General features: G+C 52.1%; 1 protein-coding gene across 3 annotated transcripts in view; it reads left to right on the top strand.

Annotated features, from left to right (window-relative positions):
* Nucleotides 1-26,499, top strand: part of PASK (PAS domain containing serine/threonine kinase) — a 50,013-nt gene that overhangs the window by 3,891 nt on the left and 19,623 nt on the right. For all 3 annotated transcript variants that reach the window (XM_055380001.1, XM_055380000.1, XM_055380002.2), the window contains 11 exons: nt 2,591-2,828; nt 4,921-5,153; nt 5,594-5,764; nt 6,855-6,995; nt 7,464-7,598; nt 8,288-8,548; nt 9,517-9,685; nt 12,541-12,697; nt 18,132-19,387; nt 21,443-21,627; nt 22,681-22,848. In XM_055380001.1, coding sequence (XP_055235976.1) covers nt 2,633-2,828; nt 4,921-5,153; nt 5,594-5,764; nt 6,855-6,995; nt 7,464-7,598; nt 8,288-8,548; nt 9,517-9,685; nt 12,541-12,697; nt 18,132-19,387; nt 21,443-21,627; nt 22,681-22,848 — 3,072 coding nt within the window. In that variant the 5' untranslated portion in view covers nt 2,591-2,632. The remainder of the gene's footprint in view (nt 1-2,590; nt 2,829-4,920; nt 5,154-5,593; nt 5,765-6,854; nt 6,996-7,463; nt 7,599-8,287; nt 8,549-9,516; nt 9,686-12,540; nt 12,698-18,131; nt 19,388-21,442; nt 21,628-22,680; nt 22,849-26,499) is intronic.

Here is a 26,499-nt window from a genome sequence, read left to right as displayed (position 1 = left end):
CTCTTGACCTCGTGATCCGCTTGCCTCGGCCTCCCAAAGTGCTGGGATTACAGGTGTGATGTGTTCTCAATTTTAATGTTAAACTTATTAATCTTATTTTATAACTAGAGTTTTCTGTGCCTTGTTTAAGAAAACTTTCCCTACCCCAAAGTCTTACAGATAGCCTCTTTTCTTCTAAAAACGTAGTGATTTTATTTTATATTTTATTTGGTTTGATAGGTCTCGCTTTGTTGCCTAGGCTGGCCTCCGTCTCCCTGGGCTCAAGCAATTATCCTGCCTTAGCTTCTAGAGTGGCTCGGACTATAGGTGCAGGCCACGAGACCTGCCTGGCTAAAAAGTTTAGTGTTTTGACTTCCACAGATCAGATCTTTTATGCCCTGGGCACCATAGTGAGACCTCATCTCCTAGTTAAAAAAAAAGATGACCATGTGAAGACACATACAAACAGTGAGAAGTCGGCTGGGCGCGGTGGCTCACGCCTGTAATCCCAGCAGTTTGGGAGGCCGCAGCAGGCAGATCACGAGGTCAGGAGATCGAGACCATCTTGGCTAACACGGTGAAACCCTGACTCTACTAAAAATACCAAAAATTAGCTGGGCGTGGTGGCGGGTGCCTGTAGTCCCAGCTACTCGGGAGGCTGAGGCAGGAGAATGGCATGAACCCGGGAGGCAGAGGTTGCAGTGAGCCGAAATGCGCCACTGCACTCCAGCCTGGGCGACAGAGCGAGACTCTGTCTCAAAAAAAAAAAAAAAAAGAAACAAACAGGGAGAAGCTCTGTGATGGCGAAGGCGGAGACTGGAGTGATGCAGCCGCAGGTCAAGAACACCAAAGATGGCCAGTATGGCCAGTAGCCACCAGATGCTAGGATAAGGCAAGGAGGGGGGACTCCTTGGAGTTCCATATTGGAAGAGGTGGTGTTGGGAGGGCCACCTCCCCTTTCCTCTTCATCCCAGGCCTGCCTTGTCTTGGAAGGGCCTCGTGTGGGCATCCTGCCAGCTTGTCCAAGCTCGCTATTCCTGGAAGGCTGCTGCTCAGCCAGTTCACGGGTCTAGGTGTGCCAGTGTGGGAGGACCTGGGTGGAGAGAGGCCTGTGTGTGTCTTAGAAGTGGGCACCAGACCCTTTGGTTGGGAACTCTGGGGTTCTGGATACCCAGAAGGTGGTCCAGAAGAGGGGATATGGGGTCTGGTTGGGCTTGCCTTGGCCCCAGGTTCTCCTCATTTCGTGGGGGAAACTCCAGCCATGGTTCTGGTATTGGCCACAGCCTCCTCTTGCTGTTTATCTAAAGCCTGGATGACCAGGTGGGGGCTTCCTGCCAGTAGAGGAAATCTTCTTGCTTTAAGGGCTCTTTTTGTTGAGTTTGGCCATGAGGACAGGGTGTTGGTAAACGTGTACTTGTGTTTCAAGCGCTTGCCAATATGCAGGATGGAACTCTTAAGTATCTCCACTCTGCAGGGTGGTCACATGAATGTATACATGTGACAAGACTGCATGGAACACATGCTCACATGCGCGCACACACACACGCTCATGTACACATGTGCACGCGCACACACATACACGCACGGACACACACGCACACACACACACCTGCAGGTAAATGCCTTGAAATCTGGACGAGGCTGATGGATGGTATCAAGTCAGTTTCCTGGCTGTGACACTCTCCTGTAAGATGTCACCATGAGAGGGAACTCGGAAGAGTATGTGAGATTTTCCTGTATTTCCACCCTGTATCAGCGTTTGAATCATATATAAGAGAAAAGCTAAAAATACAAATTTCTGGTGCCAGGCCTGTCTCTAGGAGACATGGCCTCTTGGCCATGGCCCCCGTGACCTCACTTGTTGGCAGCACCCAGGTGATTCTGTGCACAGCTGGTCGGATGGTCAGGACTCACTGTTTAGGGGAAAGCTGAGACCATGGGAGCTGTGCAGCCCCCACGTGCTGATGGGTTCATCATGACCTGGGAGTATTTTCAGTTGGTGTGTACCTGCAGTCCCTGCCTTCCCTCATGGCTCCTTCCCACCCTGTTCTTTGTTTTCCTCTCTCTCCTTCCCTCTTTCCCATATCTTCCTATGTATTTTTCTTGGAAACAGCTTTTTCTTTTTCTTTTTTTTTGAGATGGAGTCTCGCTCTGTCGCCCAGGCTGGAGTGCAGTGGTGTGATCTCGGCTCACTGCAAGCTCTGCCTCCCGGGTTCACACCATTCTCCTGCTGCAGCCTTCCGAGTAGCTGGGACTACAGGCGCCCACCACCATGCCCGGCTAATTTTTTGTATTTTTAGTGGAGACGGAGTTTCACAGTGTTAGTCAGGATGGTCTTGATCTCCTCGATCTCCTGACCTCGTGATCTGCCCTCCTCAGCCTCCCAAAGTGCTGGGATGACAGGCGTGAGCCACCGCGCCCGGCCCGGAAAGAGCTTCTTTTAGCACCACTTTGGGTGGACCATTCTCCCATTGCGGGTTCTGACCCAGGATGGCGGTTGGTGGTGTCTGTCTTTTGGGGCCGAGCTGAACTCAGCATTATGAATTAGTTGGTTAAACTGTCTTTATGTTTTTGCATTGCAGATGTTAATCAGCTTCATGTTGTTTTCTAGTTGTTAGAGGTGGAAGCTTGGCAGTTGGCCTCCCTTCTTCCCATGGAGGACGGGGGCTTAACAGCCTTTGAAGAGGACCAGAGATGCCTTTCCCAGAGCCTTCCCTTGCCAGTGTCAGCAGAGGGCCCAGCTGCACAGACCACTGCTGAGCCCAGCAGGTCGTTTTCCTCAGCCCACAGACACCTGAGCAGAAGGAATGGGCTTTCCAGACTCTGCCAGAGCAGGACGGCGCTCTCTGGTAATGACCTTCGACCACTGCAGGCCTTAGCGCGTGGAAATACAAATGTGGAGTTGCTCTGTGTTCTCATGGAAACCCTCTCACCAGCGATTGAAGTCACTCTATTCCTGCAGAGAAAAGTTCGTGGTTTAAGTGCTCGGCTCAGGCTGGCAGATGTCTCCGGCAGGACCCTTCCTGCTGTTTTTACTCTGCTGTGATTCCCAGGCAGCTGGCGCTTCTTTTCAGGCAGCAGGTGGAACTCACCTTCACATTTCAGGGTCAAGTTACAACAAAATGTTATTTCTTACTTTAGAGTATGTGAGAACGCTGTTCTAGGTTAGGCTATTTTACTTAGGGAAATGCAGCTTTGCTCGTGCAGTTTACTGAGCTAAACGCGGTTTAGCTGGTGGACCAAGAATCATGGGGCAGAAGTCTGTTGGTGCCTCCTATGTCCAGAGTCCGTTGGTGCCTCCTTTGTCCAGGCACCCCAAAGGTCTGGGCCATGGTGAGGAAGGAAGCATCACTTGCCTTTCAGGGGCTGTCTGATGGAGGCACCTGGGGAGACAGCAGGCTGTGTGCTTGAAGTTGGGGTAGACCTGGAAAATGGGGAAGTGGGGCGTAGAGCTGCGGGAAATGGTGGCTGGGAGTCTGGTCTCCAGGTCAAGGAGCACTTCGACACTGGAGTAGGAGGGTGTTGGAGCTGAGCTTGAGCACTGGAGTGTCTGAGGGTGTAGAACGGAGGGCCCTGTGGAGAGCGCCCAGGATACTGCAGGGAGGGCTGGGCTGGGAGGCACACAGCGCCCTTGGGAGTGGGCTTCACCCAGGCGCTGATCAGGAATGTTCTCAGTGAGTGTTGACAGGTGTGTTCCTTTTTTGGAGCATCATTCTGGTGGCTGCATGAGGAGCAGGGGTGGGAGCCAGAGGCACAGGGCCTTGAGACATGAGAAGGAGCTGTGCTTGGTGACTGCTGTCTGGGGAGGAGGAGGGGCGAGAGAGTGGCTGGATGGCCACGTGGTTTCCAGCCTCAGAGAATGGTTGGGGTCAGGCCACTCACTGAGAAAGTCAGGGGTCCTGGCTGGAGGACATGGAGGGGAGGGGATGGGAGAGAAATGGAAGGGTCAGGTCTTGAGTGCTTGGTTTTGAGCACTGGAAGAATGTATCTGGTGTCTCCAGAGATGGGGAAGAGGGCGGTGGGCCGTGGGAGGTCCAGGCTGGAGGTGCGAGTGTGGGAGTCTTCAGTGCATTTCTAGTTAGATGTATTTAAAGCTACCGAGGAATGGGTGAGATGGAGTCAGGGTCACTGAGAGGTGAGAGGGTGGGAGGTGGGGGAGCCCAGGTGCCCGAGGAGGGTGGTGTGGGAGGAGGGTGAGGCCTGAGAAATGACTGGGCTGAGGGTTTTGGGAGCCATTGGAGGCGTTGCTGAGAGAACGCTGCACAAGGAGCTCTTGAATCGTAGGAACGCTTCCAAGGAGTAGGTGATGGGGCAGCCGCCGGAATGGCCATGGGGTCTTGGAATGACTGACAGAGGACAGAAGGTGGGAAGGAAGGAAACTTTGAGTGTAATTAAGCTTTTTTGTTTTTTGAGACAAGGTCTGACTCTTGCTCAGGCTGGAGTGCAGTGGCGCAGTCATAGCTCGCTGCAGTCTCAAACTCCTGGGCTCAGGCAATCCTCCTGCCTTAGCCTCCTGAGTAGATGGGGCTGCAGGGGCACGCCACTATGCCCAACTGATTTTTAAAAATTGTATTTTTAGTAGGGACAGGGTCTCGCTGTGTTGTCCAGGCTGGTCTTGAACTCCTGAACTCAAGCAACCTTCCTGCCTCAGCCTTCCAAAGAGCTGGGATTATAGGCACGCCTGGCTTTGAGTGTAATTTAGACACAGAAGTGTTGATCTTATGCTGTTTGTGCTTCCGAGTGGACCTGGTGGTTGCCTAAGTGGATTCTGGGGACCATGTTCAGACACGCGATGAGAGTGTGTGTTAGCTGTGCAGACTGACTTAATCCTTAGATCTTTTTGCAGGAGTTGAGGGCAAGGGCTGTGTGCTTTGCCTGTTTCAGAAGGTAGACTCTGGCAGCTGTGTGAAGTCTAAAGCTTCGCTTCGCTTCTCTTTTCAGAAGACAGATGGAGCTCCTATTGTCTATCATCACTGGCTGCCCAGAATATTTGTACAAGTAAACTGCACTGCCCTGCTGCCCCCGAGCACACGGACCCGTCCGAGCCCCGGGGCAGTGTGTCCTGCTGCTCCCTGCTGCAGGGACTGTCCTCAGGGTGGTCCTCACCTCTGCTTCCGGCCCCTGTGTGCAACCCTAACAAGGCCATCTTCACGGTGGATGCCAAGACCACAGAGGTATTTGCTTCTCTTTTAGATCCAGCTGTGTAGATGTGGATTTGGGGTTTGTGCCTTAAACCTAGGATTTGTGTGTTTTAATGCAATTAGAAAAACATTTGGGCACTTCGGGAGGTGGGAAGTTTGCTTGAGCCCAGGAGTTCAAGACCAGCCTGGGCAACATAGCAAGATCCCATCTCTACAAAGAAATTAGCCAGGTGCAGTGGCACACACCTGTAGTCCCAGCTACCAGGGAGGCTGAGACAGGAGGATCACTTGAGCCCAGGAGTTCAAGGCTGCAGTGAGCTCTGATTGCGCCACTGCACTCCAGCCTGGGCAACAGAGTGAGACCCTGTCTGTCAGGAAAAGGCCGGCTTCTACACGGTCGTCCTGGGCTGTTCTGGGCAGCTGGTGGAGCTGCTGGGGATGTCTGCATCTTGCTCCTCTTTGTGATTCCTCAGATCCTGGTTGCTAATGACAAAGCTTGCAGGCTCCTGGGGTACAGCAGCCAGGACCTGATTGGCCAGAAGCTCACGCAGTTCTTTCTGAGGTCAGATTCTGATGTGGTGGAGGCCCTCAGCGAGGAGCACATGGAGGCCGACGGCCACGCTGCGGTGGTGTGCGGCACGGTGGTGAGTGGACGCGGGTGCAGCGCGCAGTCTGGCCTCAAGACCAGCAGCGTGTGGCAGGAACAGCTCGGTGTTCCCTACCAGGAGCTCTGCTGGGGGTTGGGTGGCACCAGGACATCTCAGCTTCTTCAGCTGAAAATGTCATCCCAGGCGCCGTTTCCCCGCTTCAGCTGCAGTGGGGGTGGGGGCCCTTTAAAAACAAATCATCGCAGGAATGGACACTGTGGCTGTGGCTGGACTCCCGGGGGGTGTCGTGGGTGGCCCTTGCTTTGTCTGAGGGCTGTAGCTTCACTAATGTTTTGCAGTCCTGCCTGGCAGCACATCAGATGCTCAAGAGTAATATGGTTTTATTGTCTATTGATTTTTACATTCTGTTTGGTGTTTGTGGGAGCGGGCGGGGGTGTTGACCTGGAAGCATTTCCCTAGACAGTGTTGATTCTCTCACCTGTGCCATGTGTCCAACCTGGATGTTGACAGGTGAGCTGAGTTGGATGTGGAGGACTGAGCCCAAGGCATGGGAAAAGCCCAAGGCATGGCTGATTGTAGGGTTTCCCCTCGTCAGACGGTCGGGGACTGGGGGAGCAGCGTTGGAGGGCAGTGGAGGTTGGGGTATGATCTGAGGCTCTAGTAGTCATCCAGATCCTCCAGGTTGCCTGTTTCCCACCTAGTGTGTGGCTTTCACACAGACGACCCCATTGCTTGAACTGAACTGATGTCACAGGCTTAGGACCAATTGTATCAGAAAATCACTGGTTCAAGAAACTGACTACTAAGAAGAAAAAAACTAAGATATTCACCATGTGTTGGTGTCTGTTTCTTTAAGAAATAACAGATACTGCTTTTTTCACCCTGCAATATTACCATGAACTGAGGATGAAATCTACTCTCTTGATAAAACTTGCACTCGGAGATTTTAATGTTCAGTATGGGAAATCTTGTTTGTGCTTTGCTAAGTTTCTGAAATGAAAGTCAGGTAAGCAGAAGTTGAAAACATTGCAGTGCCTGGAGTTTGGGCCTCCTAGAGGCAGGTGCCCCACCCAGACTGGTCTTTTAGGTTCATGGCATGCAGGTGTGAACCTGTCTGTTTCCACAGGTGGACATCATCAGCCGTAGTGGGGAGAAGATTCCAGTGTCTGTGTGGATGAAGAGGATGCGGCAGGAGCACCGCCTATGCTGCGTGGTGGTCCTGGAGCCCGTGGAGAGGGTCTCGACCTGGGTCGCTTTCCAGAGCGATGTGAGTGTGCAGCTTTGCCTCATGTCTCATGGACGCTGGAGCGGGCTGATTGCGTGTGCTTGGGCAGGGAACGAACTTCCTATACTTCAGTTCCTCACCTGTGAACTGGGGCATAATCATAACTCCTCATAAGATTGTTTCAACATTTAAATGAGATAATATATGTAAAACCCCCAGAATAGTAGCTGGCATTAGAGACAGCCCTCATATGTGAACTGGGATGTTATTAATGAGCTGTGGTGTGGGCCAGGCTCCTGAAGAACAAGAAGGCCCACAATTTAGGTACGTCTCTGGTAGAAGGAGAGAGATGATGAAGCTCTTATCAAATTCATGTGTATATGTCTCTTGCCCTTCCAATGGAGAAGTCATGTTGGGGTCTTGCTTTTGGCTTGAACATATTGAAGCTTAGTTAAATTTACAGCTGGAGCGCAAGAAGCTTTTATGATAAGCACGGGGCTTTTCCTCCAGGGCACCGTCACGTCATGCGACAGTCTCTTTGCTCATCTTCACGGGTACGTGTCTGGGGAGGACGTGGCTGGGCAGCATATCACAGACCTGATCCCTTCTGTGCAGCTCCCTCCTTCTGGCCAGCACATCCCAAAGGTAGGGCTCCTGACCTCCCGCACTGTGTGATGGGGTGGAGTTCTTAGCTCTGAATCCATAACTGGAGACGCAGACCAAGGGTTTCTGAAGGCAAGGGTGGCCTTGGGGGTGGGACATGCTCAGTTTTGAGCTTCCTGTGCGCTGAGGCCTTGACCAAGGGCCGGAGCCTATGTGGTCTCCCAGCTGACCACTCTTGTCCCCTGAGTCTTCTCCCTGGAGCTGGGCCACCCACAGAGGTGGATGCTGGGACGCTGCCCAAGGCTGAGGGGTGGGAGGAAACATCCACAGCTGCGCAGCTGGTGCAGTGCCGCCTGTGGGGCAGTATCCTGGCGCCAGATCAAGGATGGCACGGTTGCCAGTGGCGTGGCCGAGCCCCGAGCCTGAGCCCCACAGTCCTCCCTCCCTCCCTCCCTGCTGGTGCCCGGCCCCTCACTGGGGTGTCTCACTTGCCCTGGGGTTGCTGTGCCTGGGGCGGCTCTGGACACTGAGTCCTCCCCACCCACAGAAGGGCTCTTTCCTGGGCCAGCTGGGCCTGGGAGGAGAGGGAAGGCAGAGCAGTGTGGGTGTGAGATGTCCTGGGGACCTTCCCTGATGACACGAGGGGTAGAAGTCGGGTCAGACGCAGCACAGACTCAGTGCTCTGTCCACGTGAAACACGGCTTAAGCCAAACAACAAGCCTTTCTTTCAGACTCTCAAGATTCAGAGGTCTGTTGGAAGAGCCAGGGACGGTACCACCTTCCCTCTGAGCTTAAAGCTGAAATCCCAACCCAGCAGCGAGGAGGCGACCACCGGTGAGGCAGCCCCTGTGAGGGGCTACCGGGCATCTGTCTGGGTGTTCTGCACCATTAGCGGCCTCATCACCCTCCTGCCGGATGGGACCATCCACGGCATCAACCACAGCTTCGCGCTGACACTGTTTGGTTACGGAAAGACGGAGCTCCTGGGCAAGGTGGGGCTGCCCTGGGTGCCTGGCTCCCATTCCCTGGGAGGAAGCTGCTGTGCTCTGCAGTGCGGGCTTGCGTGTGGCACAGGCCTCGCACCCGGCAAGCTCTCCAGCTCGCTCCTTTACCCAGGAGGGACCTTGGGTCCAGGGAGGGAGGTCCCTGCTCACGGCTGCCAAGCTCCTTCCTCTCCACCCTTCCCCAGCAACCACCGTCAGAGGGAGGGAGAGGAGCACTGTGCCTCGAAGCCCTGAGAGATCTGGTCTGACTGATGGACCAGGGTTTATGACACAATTGTGGGGGTTCATTTCTTACCCTAGTAGAAATACTAAAAAGTAGCTAAGCTGAATTGTAGTTACGTTAAATTTAAGTTAGTTAAAAAGCAGTTAGTGTTCTTCCTGGATGAGGGGTTCCCACAGGAGCTGAGGGCATTGAGACCTTGCAGGGATTTTGGGGGCATGGACACTTGTGCCCTCTGTGAGGTTAGAGCGGGTTCCGGCATTACAGCTATGGGCAGTGTCCCGGTGAGGGGGCCACACACAGGTTCAGAGGAAGCATCTGTCAGAGCAGCTCCTGGCCTGGGAGGAAGGCCCCACAGTCCTTCTGTCCTGGGTGCATGTCACTGTTCCGGCCACCAGTGAGCCGCGTGAGGTGAGGCTTGCGGACGCAGGCTCCCAGATCCATCTAAACATGGGGCCAAAGGCCAGATGTCTGCTCCAAAGATGTGCCGATGTCACTGTAACTTGCCGCAGAGTGTGTTTTTACCTTTTTCTTAAGGGGAAAATCACAGATCACATGTTGAGCATCCGAGGGGCTTCAGGTGCATCGAAGGGCATTTGGCCCGAGGCCTTTCCTAACCTTAAGGGTGAACCCTCAGGGACTGGCTCTCCTTGTGTTCATTCCTCCCCCAGGGGGACGGTCCAGTGGGTCAGCGTGGATCCTCCAGGTTCTGAAATGTCCCTGCTTTGTTTTCCAGAATATCACTTTCCTGATTCCTGGTTTCTACAGCTACATGGACCTTGCGTACAACAGCTCATTACAGCTCCCAGACCTGGCCAGCTGCCTGGATGTTGGCGATGAGAGTGGGTGTGGGGAGAGAACCTTGGACCCGTGGCAGGGCCAGGACCCAGCTGAGGGGGCCCAGGGTAAGACACGTCCTCTTCCTCCTGAATGCGCCTGCAGCTGCTGAGCCCCAGACAGCCCCGTGCCTCTGAGACAGGGCTGGGAGGAGCAGGAGCTACTGTCCCTCCAGAGGCTCAGGGGTGGTGGGGGGCGGAGTAGGGGGTGACTGTTTTCTGGTTTGATGTTCCTCTCTGTCTCAGGGGCTGTGACATATTATTCTTATAAACGTATGAGCATGGAGAAGAGAATAGAAAACCCCCCAAGAGTGCATCACCTGTGCCCATGATATCCGAGACACAGCATCCGAGACACAGCTAACTGACAGTCTTGTCTTTTCTAAGTAAACTTATATAGCTTCATGTAGTTTAAGTGAAGCCATGTAGCATATCGGATTACCGCTGACCCTTGAACAACTGGGTTTGACATTAGAGGGTCCACTTATACACGGATTCTTTTCAACCTCAGAAATCCAGTACTGGTGGGAGGTGAAGTTGGCGTATATGGAGGGCTGACTTTCCATGCACCTGCGTTCCACGGGTGGGCTGTGGGACTTGAGGGTGCTCGGATTTTGGCATTCTGGGGGTCCTGGAACCCATCCCCTGAGTGTACTGAGGGTTGACTGCAATTCCTAAATTGAATGTTCTACCAGTATTTCCTGGTTTAATTATGTTTATCCCACATAGTTTTAATTTAACATTTTAAATGATTTCAACAAATACTCCGAGTCCCTTTCATATGCACAGTCTTAGGTGTGTGGCTTGTGAAGACAGAGTGAGCACACTGCCTCCTGTCCCGAGGGACCCACTCTGGCTGGGAGCAATGAGGGGCAGTGGAACCCGCTGATGTCCTGGCAGGGCCCACGCCTGAGCTCCTGGTAAGGAGCAGGCCCCTGGCTGCTTCCACAGTGCTCACTCTTTTGTTGACAAGCATGGGGTGGGGGTGCGCCCTGTCCCTGGCTCTGCCCTGGTGGGGACCCCGGGACTCTGCCTCCAGGGGCTCTGCCCACCTGGAGCGTGGGCTCACTGGGTGTGGTTCTGGAGTTCCTGGGGCAGGCTGGGGCCCAAGGGTCCAGGTGATGGTGTGGCAGGGGTGTCAGGTGGGGGGTCTCTGTTCTATGGAAGGACACAGTGGGGGTGAGAGAGAGAGAGTGGTCAGTGCTGGCAGAAAGCACAGCCGCCTCGGGGCTCTGCATCGTGGTGGGGCCAGGCGGGTCGGCAGGTGCTGGCTTGCGAGGTTGTCCTGCATGCGGTCACTCGGGTATTGAATGAGTGCGAATGTGGATTTAATACAGTGGCGGAGAAAAACTACAGCTTCATGAGACTGACCAGCCTGGTGAGATAAACATTTACCGTCAGACACTCTTTAGCTTTCTGGGCATTGTGTGAGTTCTTTGGCACATGCGCCCAGCCTCCTTCCCCACAAGGTCTCGCCTGGGGCATTAGAAGCTGGATTGTAACATTTGTTTTAAAAGATACTTTGTTAGGCTGTTGGTTCTCCTTACAATCCCAGCTTTCCTTAGCATGTGGTTCCCTTCATCGTATCTGGGTTTTTCTATCTCAGTCTGTCCTTTATACAAGCTTTTTCCTCTAGCACTGATTATATTCCCCTTCCCCTTTTTCCAGAATTCCAAATTCTGACCTGTGCGTGCGTGCTTGTGTTGAGTACATGCTGTTTGTCGGATATTTGGTGGTGGGGGGAGGGGATCACATTTCTGTTACTCTCGCATTGTTTCCTCAGGATGAATTCTTAGATGTGGAACTTCTGGATTCAGGGAGTGAACACTTTTGCTAGTTACTGTCAAAAATGCCTCTTGGAGAAGTTATGCCGAACCACCCAACTGTCCTGGTCACAGAGCAGGCTTCTCTCGGCTTGGGGCTAGGGTTCTTTCTGGGGTCGTCCTTTTTTTTTTTTTTTTTTTTTTTTTGAGACAGAGTTTCGCTCTTGTTGCTGAGGCTGGAGTGCAGTGGCACCATCTCGTCTCACTGCAACCTCTGCCTCCTGGGTTCAAATGATTCTCCTGTCCCAGCCTTCTGAGTAGCTGGGATTACAGGGATGTAGCACCATGCCCGGCTAATTTTGTGTTTTTAGTAGAGACGGGGTTTCTCCATGTTGGTCAGGCTGGTCTCGAACTCCCAGCCTCAGGTGATCTGCCCGCCTCGGTCTCCCAAAGTGCTGGGATTACAGGTGTGAGCCACCGTGCCTGGCCTCCCAGGGTCCTTCCTAATGCAGGCTGCTTTCTCTCATGTAACCAAGAGACATACATTCATCCCCTACCACGTGCCAGGCTGCACTGCGTGCAAATGCCCCTGCGCTGACGGGGACTGGAAGGAGCCAGGTGACATGTGGAGCCCAGGAAGTGGCCAGAGCTCGGGAGGAAGGCAAAGAGGGGAAGAGGGCATGCAGTCTTAGGCTTGGGGGCCCAGGAGGCCTAGGGAAGCCTTGTAGATACCCAGGTACAGCATTTCTGGGATCAGGAGCCATGATCCCAAGGCCTCTAATACTTCAGATACGGCAGGGAGGCCAGGTGGAGAGACTTGGAGGAGTGAGGCCACAGAGTTGGGGGGCCATGGCCGAGACTTCGGCTTCTATCCAGAGTCAGATGGGAGCTGTTGGAGGGTTGTCAGCAGATGAGGGCCATGCTCTGACTTGGGTGTTAATAGGATCATGGTAGCTGGCTGCAGGTGTCCTGGGCCAAGCAGCAGGGAGACAGGAGGCAGAGAAGAGGGCGCTGGTTTGGACCTGGGATGCCTGGGGTGGTGAGAGGTGGTCGATGCTTGTCATGCTGTGAAGGAGTCTCAGTGAGTTCCAGGCAAATGAGCAGATTCGTTTTAGGGAGTGCCTGTGAAGAGCAAACACTCTTTTTTGGTGTTGCTGCCAGATCCAAGGATTAATGTCGTGCTTGCTGGTGGCCACGTCGTGCCCCGAGATGAGACCCGGAAGCTGATGGAAAGCCAAGACATCTTCACTGGGACTCAGACTGAGCTGGGAGCTGGAGGCCAGTTCCTTTCCTGCCTCTCACCTCAGCCTGCTCCAGGGTAAGTCCCTTGGTGGGAGGTTGCAGGTTTACTAAAAGTCCAGACAGATGGTAGGTGAATGAGGAACAAGTCAGAGAGAAATGTTCAGCCTATTATTCATAGTAATATTGAAAACTCACATGTGTTGAGCACCTGCTCTGTTCCACACACAGTGACAGCTGGGTTTTCTGTGCTACCTGGCTGAGTCCTTATCAGCCTGTATGGGAGGGCACCATGGTGTTACTGTCTCACTGTAGGGATAAGGAAACAGGCTGTGGAGAGTTCCAGAATGTTTAGGTAGATTTCAGAGAACTGATGGAAACATAATTTTATCATTTTCTTTTTTTTTTTTTTTTTTTTTTTGAGACAGAGTCTCGCTCTGTCACCCAGGCTGGAGTGCAGTGGCGTGATGTCAGCTCATTGCATTGCAAGCTCCGCCTCCCGGGTTCACACCATTCTCCTGCCTCAGCCTCCCGAGTAGCTGGGGACTACAGGCGCCCACCACCACGCCCGGTTAATTTTTTGTATTTTTTTTTAGTTTCACCATGTTGGCCAGGATGGTCTCGATTTCCTGACTTTGTGATCCGCCCGCCTCGGCCTCCCAAAGTGCTGGGATTAATTTTATCATTTTCAAAGTCATATGAAGCTGTTCTCTTTGCACATTTTAAAATATTCTATTTAGAGTAAAGAAAGTTTATATTAGAGAATTAGGAACATTTGGAAAAGTAGAAATAAAAACTTGTTCTATTCTCATAGTCCTATTGTACATAGCACGTGTGTGTGTATTTTTAACCCATTTTCTTCTTCAGAATCTTTTTTCTTTTGAGATGGAGTCTCACTCAGCTGCCCAGGCTAGAGTGCAGTGGCGTGATCTTGGTTCACTGTAACTTCTGCCCCCCGGTTCAAGTGATTCTCCTGCCTCAGCCTCCTGAGTAGCTGAGACTACAGGCACCTGCCACCACGCCTGGCTAATTTTTGTATTTTTACTAGAGGCGGGGTTTCACCATGTTGGCCAGACTGGTCTCGATCCCTTGACCTCATGATCCACCCGCCTTGGCCTCCCAAAGTGCTGGGATTACAGGTGTGAGCCACCATACCTGGCCCAGAATCTTTTCTTATGCACAGCATGCAGTAAAGGTGCCCAAACTGTAGGTGCCCAGGTGGCCCAGGACCCTTTCTTGGCTGCCTGCAGACCCTGGGTCCCTTCCTGCACTGTGCCCCCTACACCCTGCTGCCCTGGGTCAGGGCAGAGGTTAGACTGCCTGCCGTTGAGCCTGACGCATGCATTTCCTTCTGTCTGCCTTCTGCTTATCGCTGTGTCTGTGATATTTATCCACATAGTTGTGTTTTCTAGTCTTGAAATTATTTAAAAAATATGTAATAGATACATATAAAGTATGTATGTATGTTAAAAAATATGTAATGCATGGGCCAGGCGCGGTGGATCACACCTGTAATCCCAGCACTTTGGGAGGCCGAAGTGGGTGGATCATGAGGTCGGCAGATGGAGACCATCCTCGCTAACACGGTGCAACCCCGTCTCTACTACAAATACAAAAAATTAGCCAGGCATGGTGGCGGGCGCCTGTAGTCCCAGCTACTCGGGAGGCTGAGGCAGGAGAATGGTGTGAACCTGGGAGGCGGAGCTTGCAGTGAGCCCAGATCGCTCCACTGCACTCCAGCCTGGGCGACAGAGTGAGACTCCATCTCGGAAAAAAAAAAAAAAAATGTAATACATGAATATGTGTTTTTTTAATTATAGAAGAATAATGGTAAAAGCAATAGTTCCCCTGGCCGTCTTCCAATCCCCCTCCTCCAATCCTACTCTTTCCCCCAGGGGACCGCAGTCAGCAGTTAGAGCCTTCCAGGCCTTCTTTCTTGTGCATTTAACTATAGTTGTATATTATACTTCTATGTGTGCGTGTGCATATGTGTGCTCACATGTAACTGCTTCTGTTCCCTGAGCACAGCTGGGATTATACCATACACAGTGTCCTAAATGTGTGTGTATGTGTTCTTACACACATGTCCTGCAGATCTTCCTCTACAGGCCTTCTCGGAACCGAAGCCTCCTGGATGGTACCCTAGCTCATGGGCCACTTTCCCATTGGCCGATGTGCCGGTGCTTTCTCTTGTTTGCTTAGCCTCCCTGATTTTCCCTTTGCCACTGTGGGTCCACGTTGAGTGGCGTGAGAGGGTAGCTGTTGGCTCTATTTGCTCTACTTCCACTGTGAGTGGAACAGAGCAGGCGCTCAACCCATGTGAGTTTTCAATATTACTATGAATGATATTGCTGTGCGCACCTCTTCAGAGGTGCCACCAAGCTGAAGTGGGGCGGCCGTCGTTGAGGGCCCAAGTCTGACCCGTGGGTGCTCAACAGCACTAGCGGCCGGGCCCCCTTGCCAGTGCTCCCGTTGTCTGGGACATCTTGGTGGACAGAGGCCACGTGGCCCATTGCTATCCTCAGGACCTTGGACACAACTCATCTTCCAGGACTTGGTGGTACCAAGGGAGTTGCCCAAGATCAGCCAATTCCTAGTCTTTCTATTGCATTGGACGTTTCTGGATGTCACAGTTCTGAGAGTTTGATTAGCATCCACTGCACAGCTAGTGCAGTTATGACTATAGAGATTTATCCATTCATTCCCCGCTCAGTCATTCACTCACTCGTTCGCTTATTCAACAAATAAGCATTACAGAAGACTTGGGGTGTGTCCCTAAGAATTGTAGTCTGGTCAGGACAATAAGCTGAAACAGTAAGAGAGAACAGGGTTAGGAAGCATGAAGGAAAGAGGTGAGCTGTACGGAGTGCTTTTGTGTTTTAGGGACTACGTTGGGTGCTTTCTCGTAAGTTGTCTCCTTTAGTTCTCCTGGTAATCCTGGGAGTGTAGTCTGATTTTTAGCAAATGGATGCTGAAGCTGAGTGAATTGTTACACTGGACATCAGGTCCTCGAAGAGACCCCAGGTGATGTGCTCAGACAGCAGGTGGGGGTCTTGGGTCTCCACGGGGGCCAGGCCCTGGTGCTTCCCCACTGGAGGACCTACGGTCCCTGGGGCTGCCCTGAGTTGAGGTCCCAGCAGCTCAAGGCCTGTGTGCACTCGGCAGATCACATCCTTCATGCCCTGACTGCATGCTGGCCAGAACCGAGTGGCATGGCGATGCCTGGCTGCCAGGGCAGCTGGAGGATGTCCTCATGTTTCCTGAGTTGCTGTCATGCTGAAAGTCAGAGATCCACAGTTTCACAATCTCTTAGCCAAAACTGTGAAATCCAAAAAGCCCCCAACACTGAAATATTTTTCTTAGAATTGATGCTAAAAGCATTGGATGGTCAAATTGGCCCTAAGCACGTGAGAAGCTGTTTGTGGTTTTCCCTTGACCTCTGCAGTTTGAGTGTTCAGAGGCCTCGCTGCAGACATAGGGCAGTGGATGCCCATGAGGCCCTCTCCCCAGCGGGTCTCCCTAGCAAGTGGCCATATGACTTTTCTGAAATCCGCAAACACATCTGGCCCAAGGGTTTTGATGGAAGGGCCGTGGACCCAGGTGACTGTGGAGAGAACGGGTACTGAGGCTGCAGCAGCCCGCTAAGGCCCCAAGAGCACGGGTGAAGATGCAGTGCTGCCCAGGGGCCTCAGCTTTGTGTCTGGACTGTGCCCCAGAAGTTGCCCAGACTCTTTGGCAAGGGGCTTTGTGAGACCCTCGTGGTGTGCATTCGCCTCCTGTCTTACCTGATCCTGCAGGAGGATGTGCAGTTTCCTAGCATTTGCATGGGGTTTGTCTCAAGCATGGGATGGATAGAGAGGGGGAGAGGGAGGTACAGGGGAGAGAGAGATGGGAGACATGGAGGGAGAGAGGCGGGAGACATGGAGGGAGAGAGGCAGGCAGACGCAGACCCTCAGCCTACCCCTCAGTTCCCCTCAGAAAACTGCTTTTCCTCAGAACTTGGCTCACAATCCCTTTCTCTGTGGAACCCACCCTTGGGTTGTATCCTTCCTCTTCCGTCTTTTTTTTTTTTTTTTTTTGAGATGGTCTTGGCCATTGCCCAGGCTGGAGTGCAGTGGTGCGATCACAGCTCACTGCAGCCTAGACTCCTGTGCTCAAGCGAGGTTCCCGCTTCAGCCTCCCAAGTAGCTGGGACTACAGGTGTGTGTCACCACGCTGGCTAATTTTTGAATGTTTTGTAGAGACGAGGTCTCACTATGTTGCCCAGGCTGGTCTCGAACTCCTGGGCTCAGCCTCCCACAGTGCTGGGATTACAGGTGTGGGCCACTGTGCCCGATCCTGTCTTCTTTCTGAGCCTCTGGTATACCTTTACTAGGTTGCTGATGTTAACCTGTGTGTCTGTCCCCGAGTGAGGTGGTGCGGTCACATTCTGTGCATCTGGTGCCCAGTGTCAGTCTGTCATGACTGGAGGCCACAGTGGCTGGGCTGACAGGAGGCCTGGGTCCCTTGGCTCTGTGATCATCCTGTCTGGACTGTGGCAGCCTCCTCATGGGTCACCATGTGCTGAATGCTGGAGGACATTGTGTGCCACCTCTTAGGAGCCGCCCTCACCAGCCTCCTCTCTCTTTTTCGGCCCGTGTCCCCTTCTTTTTTTGTTTATGTTTGAGACGGAGTCTCACTCTGTCACCCATTTCATCAGTGAGCTGGTAAAATCTCAGCTCACTGCAACCTTTGCCTCCCAGGCTCAAACCATTCTCCTGCCTCAGCCTCCAAGTAGCTGGGATTACAGGTGCCTGTCACCTCACCGGGCTAATTTTTGTATTTTTAGTAGAGACAGGACTTTGCCATGTTGGCCAGTCTGGTCTCGAACTCCTGACTTCAAGTGATCTGCCCGCCTCGGCCTCCCAAAGTGCTGGGATTACAGGCGTGAGCCACCACGCCCGGCCCTCTGGCCCCTGTCCCCTTCTGTGTGGGCCCCATCTGAGAGCCATTTCCCAAGTCTGAGAGCCATTTCCCAAATCTGAGAGCCATTTCCCTAGTCGGCTGTGAAATCGGATGGTGTTTGTAGTCAATCAGTTGTTTTTTTTACTGTTGTGGAGTTTACCAAGGACTCTCCAATCCCTCTCTCCTTTCCTCTCACACCTCCTCAAGGCAGCAGCACGGACTTCCCCTTGCAGGTGGGGATGAGGCTAAGCTGCATGGCTGACGGGGGGTTTGGGGGCCCTGAGATGAAGCGAGAGCGCTGACCAAAGCCTTGGCAAGTGCTCCTGTACTTTACTGTTGGGCTTTTGGTAGCATTCTCTGCGAAATCATTTCTAAATGTGGACTTAATTTGGAGAAATTTGAGACTAAGTGCTTTATTTTTTAACTTGGTCACAAAATTTGGTCTTTTTCTTGTTATAAATTGGTGGCATTAAATGCTTTGTACTTAGTTCTAATGGAGAATCGGTGCAGTCTCTCCTTTTGACTTATCTGTGGCCCTACGTGATGGTCACCCATGTCATTATCCCCAGGGTGGACAGTGTCCCAGAAGGAAGCCTGCCAGTGCACGGTGAACAGGCGCTGCCCGAGGACCAGCAAATCACTGCCTTGGGGAGAGAGGAACCTGTGGCAATAGAGAGCCCCGGACAGGATCTTCTGGGAGAAAGCAGTTCTGAACGAGTGGATGTGAAGCCATTTGCTTCCTGCGAAGATTCTGAAGCTCCAGTCCCAGCTGAGGATGGGGGCAGTGACGCTGGCATGTGTGGCCTGTGTCAGAAGGCCCAGCTAGAGCGGATGGGAGTCAGTGGTCCCAGCAGTTCCGACCTTTGGGCTGGGGCTGCCGTGGCCGAGCCCCAGGCCAAGGGTCAGCTGGCGGGGGGCAGCCTCCTGATGCACTGCCCTTGCTACGGGAGTGAATGGGGCTTGCGGTGGCGAAGCCAGGAGTTGGTCCCCAGCCCCTCTGGGATGGCAGGCCTCTCGTTTGGGACACCTACTCCAGATGAGCCGTGGCTGGGAGTGGAAAACGACCGAGAAGAGCTGCAGACCTGCTTGATTAAGGAGCAGCTGTCCCAGTTGAGCCTTGCGGGAGCCCTGGATGTCCCCCACGCCGAACTCGTTCCGACAGAGTGCCCGGCTGTCACCGCTCCTGTGTCGTCCTGTGATCTGGGAGGCAGAGACCTGTACGGTGGCTGCACGGGCAGCTCCTCAGCCTGCTATGCCTTGGCCACGGACCTCCCTGGGGGCCTGGAAGCAGTGGAGGCCCAGGAGGTTGATGTGAATTCGTTTTCCTGGAACCTCAAGGAACTCTTTTTCAGTGACCAGACAGACCAAACGTCATCAAATTGTTCCTGTGCTACGTCTGAACTCAGAGAGGCACCCTCTTCCTTGGCAGCGGGCTCCGATCCAGATGTAGGCAGTCTCCAGGAACAGGGGTCGTGTGTCCTGGATGACAGGGAGCTGTTACTACTGACCGGCACCTGTGTTGACCTTGGCCAAGGCCGACGGTTCCGGGAGAGCTGTGTGGGACATGATCCAACAGAACCGCTTGAGGTTTGTTTGGTGTCCTCTGAGCATTATGCAGCAAGCGACAGAGAAAGCCCAGGACGCGTTCCTTCCATGTTGGATGCTGGCCCTGAGGACACGTGCCCATCAGCAGAGGAGCCAAGGCTGAACGTCCAGGTCACCTCCACGCCCGTGATCGTGATGCGCGGGGCTGCTGGCCTGCAGCGGGAGATCCAGGAGGGTGCCTACTCCGGGAGCTGCTATCATCGAGACGGCTTACGGCTGAGTATGTCCCAGGCCTCATGGGAAGAAGTGTGGTGCTCCCAGAGCACAGTGCAGTGGGGGTGCAGGGCCTTCCTTGTTCTGGGGTCTGATGGGGTTTCACCCTGGAATAGTTTCAGCAGAAATCATGTTTTCAAGGAGAATGCATATCATCCACCCCTTGAAAATTAAGATTACGAATGTGTGTGCCTGGGGAGGGTGGCGCCCAAGGTCCCAGGCCACCTGCCCCATGCCCGTCAGTTCCAGCTGTGCCCCCCGACTCAGGCCATACACTTAGAGAGCCGCTCCTCCCAGCAGCTTGGGGAGATTCCGTCAGGAGCGGGAGAAGCGTGGGGGTGTCATGCTAGAGTCTGTCTCTCCACCTCCCACCAGCCCCCACCTCAGTGGTCACACGGAGAGGCCGAGAGGGATGTGAGCGTGGTGAGATGCTCACGTGTTCTTCTTCCGTGCTTTTGGTGTTTAGGCTGCTCTGATCTCTGAAAAACCTGCCCTTCTGTGAGGGTCATGTGATCAGGCCCCTCTGCTTGCCCCTTTGAGATTGATTCTGTTTTACTTTCTTTTTTATTTTCATTTTTTTTTTTTCTTTTTTTTTTGAGACAGAGTCTCTCTCTGTTGCCCAGGCTGGAGTGCAGTAGCGCGATCTCGGCTTACTGCAAGCTCCACCTCCCGGGTTCATGCCATTCTCCTGCCTCAGCCTCCCTAGTAGCTGGGACTACAGGTGCCCACCACCACGCCCGGCTAATTTTTTCTATTTTTAGTAGAGACGGGATTTCACTGTGTTAGCCAGGATGGTCTCGTTCTCCTGACCTTGTGATCCGCCCGCCTCGGCCTCCCAAAATGCTGGGATTACAGGTGTGAGCCACTGTGCCCAGCCTATTTTTTTATTTTTTGAGACAGAGTCTTACTCTGTCCACCCTAGCTGGAGTGCAATGGCATGGTCTTGGCTTACTGCAACCTCCGCCCCCTGGGTTCAAGCGATTCTCCTGCCTCAGCCTCCTGAGTAGCTGGGCCTACAGGCGTGTGCCACCACACCCAGCTAATTTTTTTGTATTTTTAGTAGAGACAGGGTTTCACTATGATGGCCAGGCTGGTCTCGAACTCCTGACCTTGTGATCCATCTGCCTCGGCCTCCCAAAGTGCTGGGATTACAGGCGTGAGCCACTGAGCCCGGCTAATTTTTTGTATTTTTAGTAGAGATGGGGTTTCACCGTGTTAGCCAGGATGGTCTCGATCTCCTGACCTCGTGATCCGCCCGCCTTGGCCTCCCAAAGTGCTGAGATTACAGGCGTGAGCCACCATGCCTGGCCGTATTTTCCTCATTTCTTAATAGGTCCACATTATTTTAGCCAGTTGTTTCCATATTGCTGATTTTGTAGTGTTGATAGCTAGGGTTTTTTTCTTACACTTAAAAGAATTTTGTAAATAATACGTGTTATTTGTAGAAACATTAGAAATATAAACAAGAAGAAAATAAAATGGGCTGTAAACCCCCACCACCAAAGAAAGCTAACCACACTTATGTTGGTGTATAGCTAGGAGGCTGTGGAAAATGCACACATGCTTTCTCTATGTAAGTGGGTATGGAATTGAATATGGCTATTAGTGACTAGAGTAGGCACATGTGTACATGGTTTTAATGTAAGCCATTCACATTCTTGTCACTGGAAGGCCGAAGACCCACTGTGTGTAGGGGCACGTTGAGTGCAGGTTCTCCCGGCTATTCTGAGTTGGGGGTTGTCTGCACCCTCCGCTACAGGCCTCTCTGGAGGGCTTCCTTGGCCTCTGGCTGCCCTGAGTGAGGAGGTGTGGTTGTTGCAGGCCTGCAGGCTATGCCCCAGGGGTGTTTCCCTGGCCGGCCCTGACAGCTTTCCTCCAGGCCTTGGTGCTGCCTGCCTCTGCCTGGGCTGCTCTCTGGTCTGTGTTCTGGGGATTGAACTTTCTAACTTAAAGCTGCTGGGGATTGGACTGTTGCATTCTGGGGACTGGACTTTTCTAACCTAAAGCTGCTGTCTAGCCAGGTCAGCACAGGCCTGTGCGTTCTTACCTTCTCACCCTTCAGGTATACAGTTTGAGGTGAGGCGGGTGGAGCTCCAGGGCCCCACACCTCTGTTCTGCTGCTGGCTGGTGAAAGACCTCCTCCACAGCCAACGCGACTCAGCCTCCAGGACCCGCCTGCTCCTTGCCAGCCTGCCCGGCTCCACCCACTCTACTGCTGCTGAGCTCACCGGACCCAGCCTGGTGGAAGTGGGTATTTGCAGTCAATGCCTGCCCTGGACTTGCCTTGTACTGTGTGGCAAATATCCTAGTTGGCATCTCTCTCTGTTTCCTTGGGGACGGGAATACGGTCTGTTTGTAGCTTTTTTTTTTTTTTCCTGGGACGGAGTCTCACTCTTGTTCCCCAGGCTGGAGTGCAATGGCGCTTTCTCAGCTCACTGCAACCTCTGCTTCCTGGGTTCAAGTGATTCGCCCGCTTCAGCCTCCCGAGTAGTGGGGATTACAGGCATGCGCCACCATGCCCGGCTAATTTTGTATTTTTAGTAGAGACTGGGTTTCTCCATGTTGGCAAGGCTGGTCTTGAACCTCCTGACCTCAGGTGATCCATCTGCCTCAGCCTCCCAGAGTGCTGGGATTATAGGCGTGAGCCATTGCGCCTGGCCCTCTTTGTAACTTTTCACACTGTCTTCTAATATCCAGTGTGACTATGAAGCCACTTTAGGCCGGGCGCGGTGGCTCAAGCCTGTAATCCCAGCACTTTAGGAGGCCGAGGCGGGTGGATCACGAGGTCAGGAGATCAAGACCATCCTGGCTAACACAGTGAAACCCCATCTCTACTAAAAAAAATACAAAAATTTAGCTGGGCATAGTGGTGGGCGCCTGTACTCCCAGCTACCCGGGAGACTGAGGCAGGAGAATGGCGTGAACCTGGGAGGCGGAGCTTGCAGTGAGCCAAGATTGCGCCACTGCACTCCAGCCTGGGCGACAGAGCGAGACTTCGTCTCAAAAAAAAAAAAAAAAAAAAAATGAAGCCACTTTAAATCTGCATAGGCCCATGTATATGGTGGGGTGTAAACACGTTTTGACATGTGTGCCAGTTGGGATCAGTGTGCTGAGGCTGCTTGGGGTGCCCTGTGGAGATAGGCTTTCAGACCTGTCTGAGAGCATGGGAGGAGAGGGGACTGGAGTGCAGGGCACACCTGCCTCGGGCGGCTGCTGAAGATGCAGGGGGACCACTGTGGGTGCTGCACCTCTGCCGGGTGCAGTTGCATGTGACCCCACAGACCTTCCTCTGCATTGCAGGTGCTCAGAGCCAGACCCTGGTTTGAGGAGCCCCACAAGGCTGTGGAACTGGAGGGGTTGGCGGCCTGTGAGGGCGAGTACTCCCAAAAGTACAGTACCCTGAGCCCGCTGGGCAGTGGGGCCTTCGGCTTCGTGTGGACTGCTGTGGACAAGGAAAAAAACAAGGAGGTACCCTGGCTGTGGGAGGGTAGTGGCGCCGGGCACCACTTCACATGGCTCTCGACTTTTGGTCCCAGTTCTCAAACCTGGGGTTTTTGGAGGAGTCCTCTAGGTATGGCACCAAGCACACAACCTGGCATGTGGGCGGTTTCCGGATTCAAGGAGGCTCTCCCAGCAGCACACACGTCGACATCCAGGGTTGCTGATCCTGTCCAATTGTAGATTCAGACCTGGAACAGGCCAGGCTCAGGGCTTCGCCTCCTGCCCTTGTGTTGAGATCTCACATCTGGACCTGTGTTCCCTCCTTTCTGAGCCTGGGGCTTGCACCATTCTCCTACTCCCCACTGGGATGCTGATGTTTCACGGGCACTGCACATGCATGCTTAAAACCAAATTTAGGACCTCCTCCACCCAGCTGGAAAAAACCCCAAGAAAGAGGCAAGCAAGCTAACCAACGGAAGCTCTTGGTCTTCCCGGGTCACTGGAATGACTGCTCTGTTTATAGCTCACGGCTGGAGCAGGGATTGGTGTGTGCTAGGCATCCCTCTAGGTGCACTGAATACTGCCAGCTGCTTGTCCCCCCACCCCCTTCCTCCCCAGTTATCATGGCCATTCTTACATATTCTCCTTCCAAATAAGCTTTGGAACTTACTGTCCCTCCCTCCCAAGTCCTGATGGGATTTGTAGCTGCCCGAACATGTTGTGATGTGGGGAAATTGACATCAGGATGACGCCCACTTTCCTATTCAGAAGCTGCATCTGCTGCTTGCTGTGAATCCCGTTAGATTGTCCAGGTGTGTTCATGCCTGGCTTGGCGGGTTTGTGGGAGGGTCATGGAATACTGCCTGCAGGATCCTTTGCTCCCTGCATTTTCTAGTCACTTGTGGCTGGAATACACCAAAGATCCGAGCTTGGATTGATCCATCATATGTGCATATCCGAGTCTTCCTAGTACTAATGCTTTTTCAGTGGATCCTTTGGATTTTCTAGATCAACAATCACTCCTCTGCAGTAATGACAGTGTTGTCTCTCCCCTCTGTGATTTGCCTGCATCATCCTTTTATCCTTCCCTCCTGTCTATCCTTAGCTAGGACCTGTGGAATGCGCTGCACAGCAGGTGTGCCGCTGCTTCTCCTGGGCTCTGCTACTGCTCCAAGGTGGCCGTGGCTCCTTTCAGTGCCTGATGAGCACCTTTTATTGGAGGATCTTTCATTTTACTTTCAACCTGCTAAAATTTTTTAAGAATGAGTGTTGAGTTCTATCAAATTCTATCAAAAGATGTCTTTTCAGCATCTATTGAGATACTCATATCCTTGTTGCTTTATTAATAAAACAAATAACATAGTCACAGAATCTGTCTTTGATTACATTATAAGTCTCTTAATGCATTGCTGAATTTGATTTTTGATTTGCTATTTCTCTTTTTTTTTTTTTTTTTTGAGACGGAGTCTTGCTTTGTCGCCATGCTGGAGTTTAGTGGCACCATCTCAGCTCACCACAACCTCTGCCTCCCGGGTTCAAGCGATTCCCCTGCCTCAGCCTCCCAAGTAGCTGGTATTACAGGCATGCGCCACCATGCCCGTCTAATTTTTTGTATTTCAGTAGAGACGGGGTTTCACCATGTTGGCCAAGAAGGTCTCGTTCTCCTGACCTTGTGATCCACCCACGTCGGCCTCCCAAAGTGCTGGGATTACAGGTGTGAACCACTGCGCCTAGCCTGATTTGCTATTTCTATTTGGGATTTTTTTTTTCATTTATATTCATACCTGAGTTTTGTTTCATTTCATTTCGTTTCTTTTTGTTTCTTTTCTTTTTTCTTTTTTTCCTCTTTTTCATTTTTCTTCCTCCCTCCTTCCCTCCCTCCCTCTCTCCCTCCTTCCTTCCTTCCTTCTTTCCTTCCTTCCTTCCCTCCTTCCTTTTTTTTTTTTTTTTTATGTCAGAGTTATGAGGCTGGCCAAGTGGCGGTTGGATGGTGTGTCAATACCCGGAAGATAATGTTCCCGTGGCTGTCCTAATTCTTGTTTCACTCTCTTTTTTTTGCTACACTTGCCAAATAATTGTCTGTTTTACTCATCAAGTATTTTTTTGTTTTCTTTTAATTTCTTATACTTTCTATGAGTTAATTTTGCTATTTTTCTTTAATTTTTTTTTTTTTTTGAGACGGAGCCTCGCTCTGTCGCCCAGGCTGGGGTGCAGTAGCGAGATCTCGGCTCACTGCGAGCTCCGCCTCCTGGGTTAATTAGCCTCCCGGCTAATTTTTTGTGTTTTTAGTAGAGACGGGGTTTCACTGTGTTAGCCAGGATGGTCTCAATCTCCTGACCTCGTGATCCGCCCGCCTCTGCCTCCCAAAGTGCTGGGATTATAGGCGTGAGCCACCGCGCCCGGCCTAATTTTTGGTATTTTTAGTAGAGACGGGTTTTCACTGTGTTAGCCAGGATGGTCTCAATCTGACCTCATGATCTGCCCTCCCTGGCCTCCCAAAGTGCTGGGATTACAGGCGTGAGCCACTGCACCTGGCCTAATTTTGCTAGTTTTCTAGATTATCGTATTGAATGTGTATTTTCAATGCTGTTAATAATAACAGTGTTTACAGTATTAAGCTTTCAGAATACACTTTGGTGTATGCACTGTGGCCATATCCTAGTGGTTTTACTCTACAGTGCTTTTGTTGTAATGTGTTTCTAAATAGTTAGAATTTTTTTTTTTTTTTTTTTTTTAGACAGGGTCTCGCTCTTTCATCCAGGCTGAAGTGCCGTGATACGATCTCAGCTCACTGCAACCTCCGCTGCCTGGGCTCAAGTGATCCTTCCACCTCAGCTTCCTGAGTAGCTGGGACTACAGGCATGCACCATCACATCTGGCTAATTTTTTTGTACTTTCTTTTTTTGGGGGGTAGAGACAGTTTTGCCATGTTATTCAGGCTGGTCTCAAACTCCTGGGCTTAAGCGATCTACCTGCCTTGGCCTCTCAAAGTTCTGGGATTACAGGTGTGAGCCACCATGCCCAGCCAACGGTTTGATTTTTAAGTTTCTATTTTCATTTGTAATTTATCTGAGCAGGTCTTCTCATTCTTGGTTTGCATCAGGAATCCGATGGACTGTAGGGGTTTCTTTAAACCTTTATACCTTAAGGCAGAAGAAAGAAGCCCCAGCATCTTTCTCTTGCTGTAAAAAGAAACCACATGAGTAGTTTTTGCCTTTTAAAATACAGATGTCAATTTAAATGTTATTATAAGGCCAACAAATTATTGAGTAAAGGAACCAATCAGAAAATAGATTCTTAAGGGTTGTTATGGTTCACAGAACAGAGTGCAGTTCCCGTGTCTTAAGAATCTCCTTTGTACCAAGAACACTCCCAGGCCTGGTTACCTGGTGACAGAGAACAGAGATGGGCATACATCCCCTGCTGTCACTGTGCTGGGCAGGATGGGAGAAGCCAGAGTGTTGGGAGGTTGATCCTGTACAGTTTATTAGAACTAGCTTTATGGGTGGGATGCAGTGGCTCACTCTTGTAATCCTAGCACTTCAGGAGGCCCAGGCCAGAGGATTGCTTGACCCAGCCTGGGAAACATAGTAAGACCTCGTCTCTACAAAAAGTTAAAAAATTAGGCTGATGCAGAAGAATCACTTCAGCCCAGGAGGTCGAGGCTGCAGTGAGCCA

This window comes from Gorilla gorilla, chromosome 11 (genome assembly GCF_029281585.2).
Source record: "Gorilla gorilla gorilla isolate KB3781 chromosome 11, NHGRI_mGorGor1-v2.1_pri, whole genome shotgun sequence".
Lineage (NCBI taxonomy): Eukaryota > Metazoa > Chordata > Mammalia > Primates > Hominidae > Gorilla > Gorilla gorilla.
Note: the sequence above shows the minus strand (reverse complement) of the source record. Positions and strands in the feature narration are given on the sequence as shown.